The sequence below is a fragment of the Eretmochelys imbricata genome, chromosome 1 (assembly GCF_965152235.1).
Source record: "Eretmochelys imbricata isolate rEreImb1 chromosome 1, rEreImb1.hap1, whole genome shotgun sequence".
NCBI classification, from domain to species: domain Eukaryota; kingdom Metazoa; phylum Chordata; order Testudines; family Cheloniidae; genus Eretmochelys; species Eretmochelys imbricata.
In genome coordinates, this window is record NC_135572.1 from 238,086,277 (window position 1) to 238,104,144 (window position 17,868).

At 40.8% G+C, this 17,868-nt stretch overlaps 1 protein-coding gene across 2 annotated transcripts in view; it reads right to left on the reverse strand.

The window, feature by feature from the left end:
* Positions 1–3,640: 3,640 nt before the first annotated feature.
* Positions 3,641–17,868, reverse strand: part of PPFIBP1 (PPFIB scaffold protein 1) — a 172,360-nt gene continuing 158,132 nt past the window's right edge. For both annotated transcript variants that reach the window (XM_077826099.1, XM_077826106.1), the window contains 6 exons: positions 12,322–12,444; positions 10,815–10,940; positions 9,491–9,679; positions 8,075–8,254; positions 7,676–7,741; positions 3,641–6,294 (listed from right to left, as the gene is read on the reverse strand). In XM_077826099.1, the coding sequence (XP_077682225.1) occupies positions 6,208–6,294; positions 7,676–7,741; positions 8,075–8,254; positions 9,491–9,679; positions 10,815–10,940; positions 12,322–12,444 (771 nt within the window). In that variant the 3' untranslated portion in view covers positions 3,641–6,207. The remainder of the gene's footprint in view (positions 6,295–7,675; positions 7,742–8,074; positions 8,255–9,490; positions 9,680–10,814; positions 10,941–12,321; positions 12,445–17,868) is intronic.

Sequence of the window (17,868 nt, forward strand, 5' to 3'; positions counted from 1 at the left end):
GGCTCACCGGAATATGGAGCCATCCAGAACACTGGTTCAAATTCAGCTCAGGACAGTGGAGACCGATCTTCATTGCCATCTGACAGCTCTTCAGAGAGCTGTGTGAAATGAGCGGGTGGTTTCAGGTGCATTCCTAGGGGACACTTGTCCATTTTGCAAAATTTGCTAGCAATAACTAGTACCCAGGAGAAAGGCCAAGGAAAGAATGGAAGCTAGGAAATCCACTTGCCCCAGAGAAATACCTTGCAAGTCAAGGATGGGGGGACATTTGCATGACTGTTCCTACCTGCCTGTACTGTCCTTCTCCTGGGGAACCCCAGACACTAGGGCTGTTCCATACACCGCCTTTTATGAATACATAACAGTTTATATAAACAAGCTCTTCCATTCTTACAAAATCCATCACCCTCCTCTCTTTTCTTGGATTCGCTAAACATGATAGTCAGATGCATGCCATCTTCATAGCATTTGTCTGGATGAACCCAGGCCAGTTTTAGTTCTGCTACTTCCAAACCTCAATTCTTCAATGAAACCACTTCCTCTGCCCAGGATCTCATCAATATTGTCAAACACTGTCCTGTAAGAACTTTATTCCTTCTCCTCTCCATTCCTCCTTTCCCTCTTTGATGGCAGACATTGATGTGGAGATCTTTCTTCTAACTCTCTGCCTTTAATCTCTCAACCATCTCATCATACTTCCCATCCTCCCACTCCTGGCCTGCTGGCTGTTTTCCACCAGCCAACAAGCAAGCATGTCTCTCTTCTCTCAACCTAAAAAAACCCCAAAACACCTCCCTTAAATGCTCAGGCCTTACCAACTACTTATATTTCTTCTCCCCTCTCTCTTGCAAATCCTTGTGCATGTTATCTACTCTCTGCTGGTTAGGCTTCTTCTCCTCCAATCTCTTCCTGAGCTACTTCAGCCCTTCTCCACTCCACAAAAACTTCCCTCATGAAGGTCACCAACAACTCCTTCAGAGGTAAGATTAAGGTGCAAGTCTCTGCTCTTGCTCTTTTTGATCTAGTTGTAATCTTTAATATCACTGATTAACTTCTCTTCCTTTCTACTTTAGTGTTTTGAAGCTCCCGGTTCTCCTTCCATGTTGGCCACTGCTTCAGTGACCCCCACTCAATCTTCTCTCTCCTTATTTGTTGGCAGGCCTAACATCTCTCTTCTGTTACGGAAACTCATCTGCATCCACAGATTCAACTACTCACCTCCAAGCAGATGATTCCCTAAGCTTCAACTGTCCCCAGTGTCCAGTCTTTTATGACTAAAAGAACTAAACTGTTTAATATGCCAATCAGTAGCAGAATCAGGGGCCTGTATAGACTCAGAAATTACAAGAGACTGGAAATCAGTTCTTATTTGCTTGTCAACAATTTTATGTGGCTCCTCTTCATAGGACGTAACACAAAGCAGAGCATTTCCCTAATCTGAGGACACGATCTTTTACTGATTTGGATATGGAAGAGGTTTTGCTTCATTTGCTTCGAAAAGCTTTGCAGTTCCTCTTTGAAGTATTCCTCCCCATCTCTCAAGATCATATTTGTTTCAAGATTTGAAGAGATGTACATCTAAATTACACACAGAAAATATTTTTCCAATCGCTGCAAGTTATGTGGTATCTGAGTTCCTAACTTTTTAGTTCTACATTGCAAGGAATAAACAAGTCCTATTACAATAAGATACACTCAAAGCTCTTTGGAAAGAAAAAAAAATTAAGAAGTTTACTCCAAACAGTCAATTTAGGTCACAATATAGAAACAGGACCTGTGTGGTTAGCTGGCATGCAGGAAGATGCAGCACCTGTAGCCATTAGGACAGTGGTACTCAAACTTATTTGATTGCACGCCCCTTCTTTGTGTCTATAGTAGTTACCAGCGTGACCCCCTCCCTCCACCACAGAAGTACGTATACGGATTTTAAAAAAAATCAACATGCAACTCTCACTAAATATGAAACCCATTAAGGCATTGATTCAAAAAGAGCCAGTGATCCACTGTAATAAGAGCAAAAGCAAAACTGCAATTGTGGTTGATGCTTACAAGTAAATGAGCACACTGTGTTGCAGCAAACGGATTAACATACAGAGGGCAAAAACTTTGTATAATGCTTTGCAGGCGTAACAGAAATCCGTCAAGATACACAGTGCCCTCTGAGGACCTGATATGTCTGGAGGAATGAGCTTTGCTATTCATTTCAGTGGGTAAAATGTGTGCAGGAAGGTTTTTTCCCCCCTAAAGCTTCCCGTGCACTCCCTCCCCCGGTTTGAGCACCTCTGTATTAGAGCCTTATGCTGGGCTATAGCCATGTGGATAAGAGAACTGGACTGGGACTTGGGAGACTTGGATTCTATTCCTGGCTCTGGCATTGGCCTGCTGGGTGACCTCCCTGTGCCTCAATTTCCCATCTGGAAAATGGGGAGCATGATGCTCACCTCCTTTGTGAAGCACTTTGAGATCCATGGATGAAAAGTGCTGTATAAGAACTAGATGTTGGTATTCGTATTCCCAAAAGAAAAGCCTGAAGGTTCTGGTTCAATTTTCACAGCTGCCCAATATACTGAGAGCCTCCCTACTGGGACGAAGAGAGCAGTCACTTAGTAGGGAAATGTCCTGCTGCAAATAAGATGTTGAAGGCACAGTGATTAAATGGAGATATTTGTGGGGCAGTGGTGAGTGTTCATACTGAGGGTCATGTGGTCAGGAGAACTGAGAGGCATAAAAAGGTACAAGGTTGTGGTGAAGGAGGTGCAGGCCTTCTTCCGTAAAGTGATACCATGAGAAGGATTGCTAGGAAGCAACCATAACTGGGAGAGAGGCAGAATTTTTCCTGAAAAATAAAAGGCTAAAGAAAATTAAAATGTCATTTTAAAAAGTGACCATAATCAATGATGAGCTAATCTCAAAGGGTTTTTTTGAATAAGAACTCTATATAGCTCAAGGTCCTCTTCTGCTCATCATTGTAAATAAACATACAGAAAAGTTTTATTTAATGTATTCTAGATTCCAGTTGTTCATTCTCCTCCATTTCCTGAGAAAGGCAGGTCTTGCGCTTAAAGCACAAGATTGGGAATCATGGTTCTATATTCCCTGCCCTGTCACAGACTACCTATGTGACCCTGGGCAAGTCACTTAACCTATCTGTGCCTCTGTTTCCCTACTTCAAAACAGGATTTTGTGAAGCTTAACTACTGTTTGCACAGCACTTTGAAACTCTTTGCAGATGTGCCAAAATATCATCATTTCACTTTTCACAGTGCAACTCCACTATGGCATGGTATCAAGAGATCAATGGGTCAACTAACGTGGCTTTGAGAAATCATTATTGAACAACCCAGGAACAGAGTGCAGAGCTTTTTCATGACATTGTTGCCATCAAGCTGGGCTGGTTTAGGTCTGTCTCAGAAATAAAACTTGAGACCCCTTAGAAATCAAAGAATCAGCTAGCCTAATAGAACTTTATATATGGATGGATGGCTTAATAAACATATAACCACTGGAATTCTGCTTGGCTTTTTTTTTTTTCCTTTTAAATGACGAGAACATAACTTACCAGAAAATTAGTTTGCAAAGTATTCTAAGGTCAATTGAAACTATAAAGAAGACAGACAATTGAGATATTATTTTAAAAATGCAGAAGCCCAGAAATATTTGGCATTTTCCAACAGACTTTATTTGCTTTTTACACAGCAATACATATTAGTTTATTTTGCCCCTCTTTACACACAAAATTTAAAATATCATAAGTGTATGTTTGTTTTAACTTCCTGACTTTATTTTAGCATTTATATTACTCTCTCCATAAAATAATCAAAGTTCAGATGATAGGTAGCTTGGATAGGATGGCCTTTTTCCAACCAGTAAACTGCTGAATAGAATGATTTTTGGAAAGACCTCTATTTACATTAAAATTAAAAACAAATGAACATATAAAGCTCTCAATAGGCTTATTGATAGGGCTGAATGGGGGAAAAAAACAGCTTTCTGTGAATATTTGTTTCAATATGTATATTTATAATCCCCTTGGGATCTCTTTCTGTGAATGTTTTAACTATTGTGCTCACTTCCAAGAGAGTTTGCAAATGAGTGAATTTTAAACAACTGTTGGTTCCCAAGGGCAGGGGCCCATGTCTTCTTGTGTTTGTGCAGTGCCTAGCACAACAGGACCCGGATCCCTGGTTGGGCACTATTTCAAAACAAATAGTAATTATACTGCAGAATATTCACAGAAAGCAAACTTCAAATTCACAAGTATTCACATTGGAGATCCTATTCTAAGTGTTACACTTAGCCAGTCAGGGAACAGACGCTTACCATGTGACCTAGCTGTCCAATCAAAATAGCTCAGATATCAAACCATCACAAGAAATTGCTGACGATCAAGCTATAGACCAAGAATTATTTGCAGAAATTATTCCATCAATAATTTTGAATAATGAATAAATAATTCATTATAAATTATTTGCCAGGCTCTAGTTAGCAAGCAGCGAATGGCAGAGTTCAATGTAATGCATAACGTAATTGGTTCTATTGAAGTTATTGTAGTTATAAATAAATATAAACCTAGGCGCCCATCCTGTAAAAAACCAGACTGGTAACAGCGTACACGGTTATACTGCTAACCGTCAAAAAGTCTCAAATCCCTCCCAGCAACTTGTAGAAGCCCATATTAAAAATCTTGATAACGTCTCGATTGCCTTCCCAACTTCTGTAACAATACATCAGATGTATTGAAATTGCCATAAATCTAACATTGGTTAGACTGTAATAACCAACTTATCTAGAACAGCGTCCTTCCCAATGCTTGTAACAAGAGCGATGATGAAAAGCATGATGAAACCCTTCTGTTAAAGCAAACATGGTAAGATAATTAATCTAGCTGTAGTTTTTTTCCCCACAAGTAATGAAGCATCATGCCATTGTGTTACAATACATGCAACATTCAACACCTTAACAATCATCATTTTAACAGACAGAGAGCTAGCATTTTTTGAAAAGAACTATCAAGTTCTATAGAATGTCGGACACAAGATTTTCACTGGCTAGTTAGAATTTTAGAAACCTGATTATTTCAAAGCAGAAAGGAGCTGTGCTTTACAGAGGCATAAGTATTAGGCAACGTGTGTTTTGGTATTGGACTTATTCTTGGGACAAAACCCTGCCTTAGGTTTAATGCTGGGAAATTATACATTTCCTATATGTTTCTCTACATAACTTTTGCAACTATACAAGCCATCCTATTGGAAACACAATACAGAAATATCCTTCCCCACACTGAGCATTCCTCAATTTCAAGCTGTGAATTTTCCAGAATATTTTTAATACCATTAAAACCTTACTTTAATGTTAATAACTGCTGCTGGAGGAAAAAAGAAAAGAAGAGAAATTTCAGATATTACAGATTTAGAAATGTGATGCAAGCAGATCTACATTTCACAATAGCTTCATCCAAAACATAAGAATGTTGACGACACGTTGCAAAAATTAAAAACAAAAGGAAGCAAACAGTTCAAAGGTCAGTATGACTTTTCCAGTAACCAGCTGGTTTGCAAACTGGGATCATCCCTTTAAAAAACAATTGAACCTTTCACCACTTTATGTCACAAAATAAAACTTCTGCTTTACATGCACTTCATATAATTTTTTTTTTAATATATAAAACAGTATAAAAATAAGACAGCAACAGTCAAGAGTTACCTTGAGTTTTGTGTAGGGCAGTGGGGCCTGGAGGCCTACGCTGGATACGAAAGGAAAGAACTGGTATTTACTTTGGACAAATCCATTAAAATAGGACACCAGTGATATCTTTTTTCAGCTGAAAGCCACACTGAATGCTGATGCAGGTTATTTACAAGTTGAATGTTTCCTATTATTTTGAAACCGCACATTTCACAACATGAATAAGCATAAAGAGCATTATGGCAGCCAATTGTAAATACAATACTTTGGAATATATGTCACAGGTTTGTACATTAAATATAGTAAAAACAATTACACTACCGCTCACCAGTCTCTGGTTGGTTTATTTTTTATGGCAACTTTAGAATAGGCACCTTTTCTCCTTATCCACTCAAAAATATCACTTCTAACAAACAGAAGCAAGAACAATGTAATGTACATGATCTGCTGCCCATCACATATAACGATGATGTTCCTAGCATATAAGAAACTGAATTCTTTACTGGTATTCGGCAGTTACGGTCACACATTTGAATCTTCATCTGTTATACTGGCGCAAGGAGAGCAAGTAGCAAAGTCTTTAAACATTTCGTCTTCTTTTAACATGTGCTGCAAAGGAAACAAAGGAAGAATTAACACAGACTCTGACAAAATTAAGAACTCAGAATTGTGTAGTCTCAGGAAAATAAAATGCAATGCAACTGTAGTGAATCCTCTAGGGTGAAGTCATTCACCCCACTCCTCTTCTGCATCCAGTATATGCTGGGTGTAGATGACAGAGAATCATTTGCAGCTCCCTGATCCTAAAGCTGTTTTGGTCTTTGGCATAATGTAGAGCAGTCCCAGTATGCCTGGCTGCCTCTGCTGATAAAGGGCCATCCACCAGCCAGGGATTGCCATAGTGGCCACACCCTTCATCCCCAGCAGGATTACCCCTACACCAGTGATGATGCAGGAGTCAGCTATTGGAGGCTCTACACACTGGGGACTCCTCCCCACGAGGGGAACCTTCAGCTATGGTATCTGGCTGTTGTCTAGCCCCTTTGCAGTGTGGTGAAAAAAGACCAGATTTGGGTTCAGGTTGGAGCCCATGATTTTACAGAAAACCAACCCAAACCAAACCACACCTGGGACATTCTTTGTGGTGGTTCACGATAATTAAGGCTACGATGTAGTCACGGACGTCACAGCAGTCACGGATTCAGTGACTTTACCAGACCTGCGTGACTTCTTCGGCTTCAGCTGTCAACGGCTGAAGCTGGGGCTGGAGATGGGACACCTCGCAGCTTCCCAGGGCCGTGTGCCCCTCTTCCCTCCCCCGTGCACCTGTGGCTGGGGCTGGCACCAGGACTCTGTGCCCCTGTCCCGCAGCCAGCCCTGGAGTGGAGGCTATGCACCCCCCTGTGGCTGCGCACCCCCACTGTGGCTCCTGGAGCTGGGCCTGTGCGCCCCCCACATGGCAGTGGGGCTCCGCCTGTCAGTCCCTTCCTCATGGGACTCCAGCTGTCATTCCTCCACCCCTACTTATCCCTGTCCCCATCTCCCCTGGTTATTTTTAGTAAAGTCACAGACAGGTCACAGCTCCTGTGAATTTTTGTTTATTGCCCATGACCTATCTATGACTTTTACTAAAAATAACCATGACAAAATCTTAGCGTTAAATATAAGCAGAACTCCGACTTGCACAATAATTCTGGACTTTCAGTCGACTTAAATATAGCAGGAGTTTCACAATATAAAAATTAACTTGCACCAAGTTCCGCAATAGACTAAAACCTGCCCAAAGCAACCACCCAAAGGGCTGGGGAAGAGAAAAAAAAAAAAAAAAAAGAGTCAGCTCCCAAACACAGATGGTCTGCTAAGAAGAGTGAAGTAGAGCTGTGCTTAGCAATACTTCGGGACATTTCTTAGTACAGGAGGTTGTCTAAGGTTTTGGGCCATATTCAAAGCACGGATATTTTAGTTCTACTGGCAGTATTTTAAGGCTTACTGTCAAGTTGTTGATGCCTTCAGAGAATGCTCCTATTTGCCTCACTGTCCCTTCCGAATCTTCCATCTACAAGAAACAGGTCACAGGGGAAAAAATAATTTATACTCATCTGTGGTGGTAATTCAGTAAATCCATTAAGCAACAAACATGCTACATTATGCCAATTGTGGGGGAGTAAGTTTCGGTGTTGTGGAAAAGCTTACTTGTGCCAAATTAATGTCCAAATTCTGCGCATAAGTAGTTCCTTTGGACTTGTGTCAGGAACCATATTTTTTGGCAGTACCATGGTGTTCCATGACTGCTGGTGACAAGGAGTTAAACAAGCCAAGGTAAACACTGGGTATGCCATTCAAACCCAACAGCGCCATCGCCGAATACAAACAGCAGAAGCTGGTTCACCTGCTCCAGTCTATCCAAATCGTCATCATCATACACTCGGATATCCAAGCCAGCCTTAAATCCTTTCTTAGACCCACTTCCAGATGCCTGTCCCAGTTCCATCGGGCACACATACTCTTCCACATCATCCTGCTTCTTCTTCCTCAGACTTCCAAAATTGCTGAAGGCAAGCTTCTTTGGCTTAAAAAGTTGGAAAAAAACTGTCATAAAATCAGGAATTTGGTAATTTACTCAGCCTGGATTTAATTAAGCTTTTATTCTTCCATCAGGTATTTAACTGCAAACAAATAATAGAGGCTCAGATCCTAAACACGTTAGCCCGAATATTTCAAATTTCACTACAACCAAAACCAGGAAGAAACAGATCCTCATTCTTCTTATTATTTGTGTAACAGTAGCACCTAGAGATTCACAACTGAGATCAGGGTCCCATTGTGTTAAATACTGAACACACACACAGGGTAAGAGACTGTCTCTGTCCCAAGCAGCTTACAAATATAAATGAACAGGGCAAAAGACAGAAGAAAGGAAGCATTATCTTCATTTACCACTGGGAAACTAAAGCACAGACCCATCACACAAGGTGACACACACAGCCTGCAGCAGAGCCAGGAACTGATTCTAGATCTGTAGGGCCCTACCAAATTCACAGTCCATTTTGGTCAATTTCACAGTCATGGGATTTTAAAATGTCAGGATTTCACCTATTTAAATCTGAAATTTCACGCTGGTGTAGCTGTAGGGGTACTGACCCAAAAGATGATGGGGAGGGGGAAGGAGGGGAGTGTCGTCACAAGGTTATTGAAGGGGGGGGGGGGGCGTGTCGTGGCATTACCACCTTTACTTCCGCACTGCCTTCAGAGCTGGACGCCCGGCCAACAGCCGCCGCTCTCTGTATACCCAGCTCTGAAGGCAGCGCAGAAGTAAAGGTGGTAATACCACGATGCCCCCTAAAATAACCTTGCGATCCCCGTAAGCCCTTTTTGGGGTGGGACCCCCAGTTTGAGAAATGCTGGTCTGCTTGGTGAAATCTGTATCGTATAGGGAAACAGTACACAAAAGACCAAATTTCACAGGGGAGACCAGATATCACGGTCAGTGATGCGGTTTTCACATCTGTGAATTTGGTAGGGTCCTACAGCTCTCCTAACTCAGCCTAGCATCTTCGCCAATGATCACCCTCCCACTCTAAAAAGCACTTGGATTGAGCAGGAACTTGAATCTTGGGCTCTCAGATTAAAAGTGTGATGCTCTACTAACTGAGCTAGCTTTTCTCCCTTCTGCCCCACAAAGCCTCAGGGAACAGCACCCTGAACGCTTGTAAAACCACCACATGTCTGGCAAAGTGGCAGTTTAACTGCTTAACTGCTTCTTAAAATGCACACGTACACTGGACAGTAATAAGCATTGACCTACCTTCACTTTGGCAGTAGCAGTTAAAAGGACATAGTCTGGAGATTCCATGGCTTCACGCTTTTGATGTTGGGCATCCTGACCAACCAGTAAATTGAAATGGGTCGCCAAATGGCGTCTCAGCAGCGTCTTGTTTGGTGGGATGTTCAGCAACTGTGCCATGGTTTCCACATTAAAACGAGGTTCCAAGACCTATGAAACAAACCACAGAGAGTCAAACTGAAATCAATACCCCTGGATTAGGTCTTGAGGATGCCAGCGGCCATGCCAGACTTTATGGGCATTTTTTGGGTTGCATAGGCCATTTTTAGGGGAAATGCATTATAAAAAGAGAAGAAAAAAGAGTTAGACTCAGACTTTAAGGTCAGAAGGGACCATCATGATCATCTAGTCTGACTTCCTGCACATTGCAGGCCATAGAACCTCACCCACCTGCTCCAGTTAACATCTGTTCGGTTTAGAAAGGGTTATTCCTGTGGTTTTGCAGAGTTCTCAGTGACAACAAACCAGTAAACAAGAGAAAGTAAGAGTGACCCACCATCGTGTTTAAAATATGCCTTCATTTATGGTAAAAGATCTTTCCCCCCACCTTCTTTCTTTTTTAAAAAATGTTTCTCTGATTGGATGACTAGAGAGAGCGCTTCAGAGATCCTGTCAAACTGATAATAGTATGTTAATGTGTAATTTTCATCTCGGTTTTATTGTTGGGAACTTTATTTAAGCTTAACAACAATATATAATGGATAGTGAATAAGCATAGAGTGAAAGTGTTCTGTGTGGTGCGTTTCTCAAACAGCACAGCAATGTTCTGCATTCTATAATCAGTTTCTGTACAAGAATCTGATCTACCAGCCTAGTTACTTAGATGGTGCTCTTGATTGTGGTATCTGAGCCAGCAGAGATTAATATCACTATACGAAGATGATTTGTACAGTGTCTGAAATCCAGAACGATCCCAAAGTATTTTACAAACTGATGCACAAACTAGTCACAGGAATCAAAATACTCTCCCACTACAGAAGCACATGCAGCTGTTTAACAGCACACAGCAACAGTTTAGGGCAAGAAGTAGAGAATGCTTTACCTGAAAGAGAATGCAAGGGAAAATTTAGGTGTACAGAAACATTGTTACCTAAATGGCCAGCACATCAGTGTTTATAAAGGTTCCTAACAGCAAGAAGCTTACTAAAGATGACTGCCCATTTGGACAGACTGAAGTAAAAAGGAGATTGCTAACATGGCAACACATAGTTACATTTGGTTTTAGCCATATATAGTATTAAAATATTATCTGGAGTCTCTTATAAGTGAAACACTAAACTCTTACCATAAGTCCACCATGCACACCACTCCCTCTCAAATTAGGTGCATATTCTGCTAGGTCAACTGAGCGTAACCACTCCATTACACGGTGATTGGTCCACTGAGTAACCTCTGATGGGGTGATATTGTTCTGTGAACAGGAATAGTTAGTCATGAAGATTTCTTAGTTCCAGCTTTAATTTAATTCCTTCTCTGCCCTTCACTTTAACCAACCTTCCACTCTCAAATGCATAACACTTTTCTTTTTTATTGGTACCTTGTGGCATTTTATACTATCAGGCTGGAGATGCACCTAGACCAAAATCCCAGACCTCCCCCTCCCCCCACCAAACACTGGGAAATTTCAAATCAGATCTCAATTGTAGGGGTCCAGCCCATGTCTTCATCAGAGATGCTGTACTAGGAGGCCCCCTACAAAGTGCCTGACAAGTTGAACAGATTTCCTTCTTCAAGCTCCTTGGCTGCTGTCTCTTGTTCAGCATCCTCACCTTCGAGTCTGGTATTTCAAGATCATTTATTAATGTGTGTTGAACAGGCTGGTGGTACTGCTGTTGAAGGGTGGAATAAAGAAAGCTACCTCATGCTCCTGTGAACGTTATGAGAACTTGTCGGAAGCTTTTAGAAAAGGCATTGTGATTTGAAACAGTTCATTGTAACCAGGACACCAATTCAGAACCTGGATTTTTTATATAGCTGCAAGATTTCTGAAGACATATTGATCTGATCCATGCCTTTGCAGCTGATTGGTTATCTCAGATGGAGGTCAACGTTCTAACTCCCCCACCCCAATCTCTCATGCAGCAAGTATGGTAAAATTATGTGAGCTGTGTCCATGAACGCAAAAAGCCTGATTCTGCTGTCGCTCACACCAGTTTTTACACCATTGTTAACTTCAGTGGAGTGACTTCAATTTACACCAGTATATGTAAGAATCCGTTATCCCCAAAGAACCGCTATACTGGGCATCCCTTAGAGAAAGATGTGATGCATCTTGAACCACAGTTCTGGTGGCCTTATTAGTATCATAATTCCCTCTCAAGAGCAAGCTGCCTGTAAGACAAACACAGCTACAGTGGTAGCCCAAGATAATATTTGATTACAAGGGTCAACCCATTTTAGAAGGTAAATATTAAGAAAACTACAGATTTCATAAAGACTCAACAAAAAGCTTTACCAGGAACTGTGCACCTAATTCAAGACAATCAATAGATTCCACTTCTACCCTTAAAATAGCACAACATAGAATATATTCCAGAAACAGTCAGTCATTAAAGGGGAGACTTGACAAGAGGAACTGACTCAACGGGCTGGGGTAAGGGGAACAAAAGGGGCCATAGTCCCAGATAGGTAAGGCCCAACTTGAAAGTTGAAGGAAGGGAAAAAGTAAGGGACAGGGAAGAGTTGGAGACAGGTAGCAGTCAAGGCTGGGGGTGAGCAGAGCAAGAATCACTTGTAAGGAAAACCAGTGGATTATACTCTACATGATTTAGCCTTCACTTAAAACTTGTTACCTCATCAGATGGCCTCCTGCGCAGACAGTTGGGTTCAAAGTTATTTATTCTCAGGACCTGAATGGCTCTTTTAATGCTAAGATGGTGAAGGACACTAACAACTTTCAAGGACAGCAAGTCATCCTGTGAAAAATTAAAAAGGTGTGAAAACACACCCACACAGAAACAAACACACCCATTTATTTTTGGAATCTATAAGAACATATACCCTGAAAAAGATAGATTTAGTGTCTGCCTACAGTGCCACACTAAAGAAATAAGAAATACTGGGATAGCTCCTCCTCACGGTAATTTTTACGGATTTTAAAAAAAAAATTTTTGCCTTGCCGCCCCCTACATTTCCCAGAATTCTTTCTACCAGCTGTTGTGTAACTTCCTTCGTGCACAGTCGTTTGTGGAAAGGATTCTGCGGAATGATGAGGAGAGAGAGAGAGTGCCATAACCTGTCATCACCAATGCAACCAGCAACAACATAACTTTCTGAACACAGAATATCAAGTTCGTTTTAAAATTTTAATCCAACCCAGACACAAATTTTCACATGGAAAACATTAAAAAAAATTCCAGCCACAGTGCTTATACAAAAAAGCGAGCATCCCCATGAAAAGAGAGGTAGCTCCTATAGAAAAACAAAGAAATAGTCATGCTGGCCTCAAGCTGATAAATGTTTTTCATGTAGCTGATAAATGTTTTTCAGGGGCTTCTGAAAAGGAAGTGGATGGTCAGGTGACTGACAACAGGAGCTGACCATTAGCTCACTAGAGTGGAAAAGTGCTACTACGTACAGGCTGTTTAGGTGTCTACATGAAATGGTTTGGTGGTTGTAGGCACCTATAAAGTGAGGTAAACTAAATAATGAAAACCACCTCTGACAGGTGCATAAACCCCACACTGACTAAAGTAGCCCTGCCCCTGTCAATTATGCATGGTAGGGAGGAGGGCTTTCAAAGGGGGAAGCCCTGAGAAGGGAGCAACTAGAGAGCTCCTGCAACCCTCACACCAGAAGCCTTCCAGCTGTGTGAGGAGTCCAGCAAACCCCAGGGGCAAACCGGACAAGGAGGGGCTGACTCATTTACCCAGCCACAAGGACTCCAGTAAAGCTGCTACCCAGGCACACCTGCTTTTCTACCGTGTTATTGACCCCAAGAGGGGCTTGGTTTGTGCTGACCAGAACTTTTGCCTTCCCCCAGCCAGAAGTAAAGTAAACAGACCCACAAGGGCAGGGCCACTGCCAGGGCTATGGGTATGTCTACTCGGGGATAAACAACCCGTGGCTGGCCCGGGTCAGCTGCTGACTTGGACTTGCGGGGCTGAGAAACGGCTGCGTAGACGTTCAGGCTCAGGAGACCCTGCAAGGGTGGAGGGTCCCAAAACTCAAGCTCCAGCCCAAGCCCGAATGTCTATGCAGCAGTTTTTAGCCCACAGCCCAAGTCAGCTGACCTAGGCCAGCTGCAGATGTGCTGTGGGATTTTTATGCCATGTAGATGTACCCTAAGAGACTGGGGCCTATACTAGGCCAACCCTGTGGTGGAAATTGGGCATAGTGAGGGGCCCAACCCCACCAGGGAAGTGCCCCAGAGAGACTTTTTACCCTACCATCAAAAGCGACATCCTATTATCAGTCTCACAGAGACACAAAGGACTAACTGGGATGAGGCTGAGGTACCATCTCACCTCCAGGTCAGGACTGAGGCACATGCTCGCTATTTGGTGAGGAAACAGAAGAGTTCATTCTTCAGGACTATCAGCTTGGCAGCTCTCACATGAGCGCTGAATTCACACTTTGTAAAATGCCTTTGTGGGGGCATCTCATCAGAAAGGTGAAGGAAAAAATGACAGCAGCTCATATCCTTTCAAATACAACACAGTCCTGCATGTGATCAGTGACACAGTTGGAAGGAGATTGTGCTGGCTCTTCATTATGGTTTTGATATACACTTTAATCGCAATGACAAATAAACTAAAGGCTTAATGTCACTCTGCAACTACAATAGCAGACTACATGCACTGACGTTGCTTTGACTCTATGCAGATTCCCCTCACATCATCTCAAATTCAGTATTTTTTCAAACCTAGCTACAGCTAATGAGGGAACAGATAAAACTTTTTATTACTACTTCCAGAGCAAAGAAATTATACATTTTCATTTGCCCAAGTACACATTGAACACATCCACCTTCTGGATCACTTGGTGCATAGGGATACAACCAGAATTTTAAATCTGGTTTATTTTTCAGGGGTAGAGATGTTTGTGGCTATTATTCATTTGCAGACCCAGATTTACCTATACATTTGCAATCTATTCAGTGTGAAAGATTACACTTGGCTTTTCTACAACGGGTTTCACTTCAGCATCTAACCTCAGAAGTTTCACACATCAGGAAAAGATACTTTTACATTCGCATGCCACATTTCAACCTGACGGGTTACATTATAAATATTAATATTAATAAATATAAATATTATGAAATATTAAATACAAAAGCTACATTATTGCAATATTGTTGCATTATTGCACACTTAAGAACTCAAAATCAGGAGATGTCTAAGCTAAAACTGCACGTTCAGCCAGAACTGTGCCATGAAGCAATGCTTATTTAGTTTAAGTCTCAAAGTCAATCACAAAGTTTGATTCATTGGTGGTGTAAGTAGATGCAACTCTACTGCCTTCAATGGATTTAGACACACTTATGTGAGAGGGAATCTGGATTCCCATCTTTTAGTGCTATTTATAATCAAACTAATACTACAATTCAGCTTGTGCTCTAACTTCCATTCTAACTACCTTTATGTTCAGGGAACTATATGAAGAAAATTCCACGGAAAATCCAGTAGTTCACTTCTCAGAGGTTTATGCATTTATTTTCTTTAGTTTCACTCTGTAGGGTTTTCTACAAAACCTACTCAGACCCTGAAAAAAATGTTGCTTTGATTTTCAGGTTCAAACTAGTCCAAAAAGCAACATGAAACTTAATTAAAATTGCTTAGCTTCACTTGGTTTCATGTCAAAGTCATACAAAACCAAGATATTTACATGGTTTAAAATATAAAACCCCCAAATCTGGTCAGGTTAATTCAGGTTCACTCGTGTGTTTTACCAGCTTTAGTGAATTTTATCATGAATGTCATCTGAATTTTGAGTTTGAATTATTTGTTTGTGTTTGAACCAGGTGAGTTTCATATGGTTTCATTTTGACTTTGCAGACATCTCTGTTTCCAGTTAATGATTTAGGGTAAACTCAGTTATTACAATCCATTAGGTCCCTGAGCATGGTTAGGATTTTGCCTAAAAACATAGTAATGGATCTAAAATTAAAGGGGGAAGTGCCACAGAAAAAGCAACTGTTAGGAAGGTCTAATTCCTGCTACACACCTCTCCTTTCTCTTTATACGTAAATTACACTGGTTTTAAATGCCAAATGGTGCAGATTCTTTACAATCAGCTTTCAGCCCCTAAGTAATTTATATCACTGTTTATGTCACCACTGAATTGACCACAGCCTTCCATGGGCCTGCTGGCCCTATGCTTTCAACAGAGGCTTAAATAGCAGGAGCAAATCAGGTCTTAAAAGCATGTACCCTATTTTTAAATTAATGTCCCAAACACACACAAAAATGGGAAGCAAATTCAGAAAAACGTGCTATGTAAGCAACAGAGTACTTGGCATATTTTTTCAAAATTTGTCACAAGGCTTCAGTCAGCTAACTCACACTGTGTAAAATTCCCCCCAAATTCACTTTGGCCCAGAGTTCTAAAGGTATTTAGGCACCTAAAGATGCAGATAGGTGCCTAGTGGGATTGACAAAAGCACATATATGAGTAAGGGTGCAAAGCCTTTATTGATTTCAATGGGGAATTAGGCGCCTAACCTGCTTCACTGCTTTTGAAAATCCCACTAGATATCTCTCTGCATCTTTAGGTGCCTCAATACCTCCGTAAATCTAGCCGTAGCTCACTTCCACTTGACTTAAGTGCACTTAAGGGCTTATGTGGAGCATAGACATTGTGCTGAACCTCTGCACAGGAGTGAATTTCATTGCATGCACGTCTTTTTCCTCTGCAGTGGTACATATGAATTTGAAAAAGCAAACCCAGCAGTATGTACAATCACCATTATTTATCAACGTCCAAAACAGAATATGTTGAATTCTTTAGTAGCTCAGTGGCTGCACTGTAAGTAAGTTAATATGGGAAGATCTTAGCCTTCTCCCCTGTGCTAGTGTATAGAATGCACAAAGTACATACAAACAGTATCTTGGCATGAGATGGTAACATTTAGCATGTTCATGGCACAGGATATTAGAAAACACTTTCATGACTTTTTTTTTTTTTTTTTAAAGATCATATTGTATATGATCCTGTTTCCATTCAAATCTGGAGGAAAGAACAGAACCTTGTCTCTCAGTTGCATTATGTCTTACCTGCCTTCAAACAAAATGCTCTGGGCTTATTTCACCCGTGGTATTTTAAGGTGGTGGAACTAGGTCAGAAGTTGGTCTTACATATTTAAAAAATACCACCTAATTATATTAAACTTAGTCTTAATTATTTAGAATAAACTTTAAAGAAAAATCCTGATTTAAAGGTTAAAGGAACTTGCTCTGATTTCCTACCCTAGTCACCCCAATGAACAGTAACAATATATTGAACATTTAATGTTAACCTTCTTAGAGAGAAGAATTAAGTCCATCTACTTGAATTAGTTAATATGAACTTGAACAAAGGCCCAATTTTCAGTTGGTAGATGGATGTTATGACTATAAAATTTACACACACCAATTGTGTCTACAAGTACTGCACTTGCATTTGAAAATCATGCAATTTTGTGTGCAAATTAAATAGGCATAGGGTTACCTCATTTTCACATATGCATTTATACATATAATTCTCAAATGTTCAGGCACAATGGAGATATGTGGGTATATTTCGCAAGTATACTTTACAATACTATCTTTGAAAACTTGGTCCTTAAAATGTTCCATATTAGCGATAACCTGTGAAACAGTCACATAGGTAGTATTATTGGGATTTATATCCTCTGAAGGGTGTGGCTACTAGATGACGGCATACCACTGAATACACTTGACAATGTCTGACATTCCTTTACAGGTTAGTGGCACACAACTTTGTGGGAGGAGACACACAGACAATTACAGTATATTATTGTATAAATATTTTATTTTAAAACTCATTTCAAATGGTGGGAAATTTCTGACATGCTGACCTCTGGTAAAACACTACTCTGCTATCAGTCAGCAAATTTGCAGAACAGGTTTTTGGAAAATTCAACAATTTTAAAATTACCTGCAGAAAGTCCCACAAGACAAAAGAAGCTGCTTTTCTGTTGAACTATTTTATTAAGATCTATAGATAGATTTTCCATTCTCTTTTTATAAAAGCAAATGAGGTTAATCTTCTAAGGCTGTTAATTTATGTGAACTATAGTTATCTTCCGTATAATAGATCTATTCACTCTAGACGTATCACCATTTAAGTCCCATCTTAAGCCCTCAGAATTGGGCCTAAGTCATGCATAGGCATTCTGC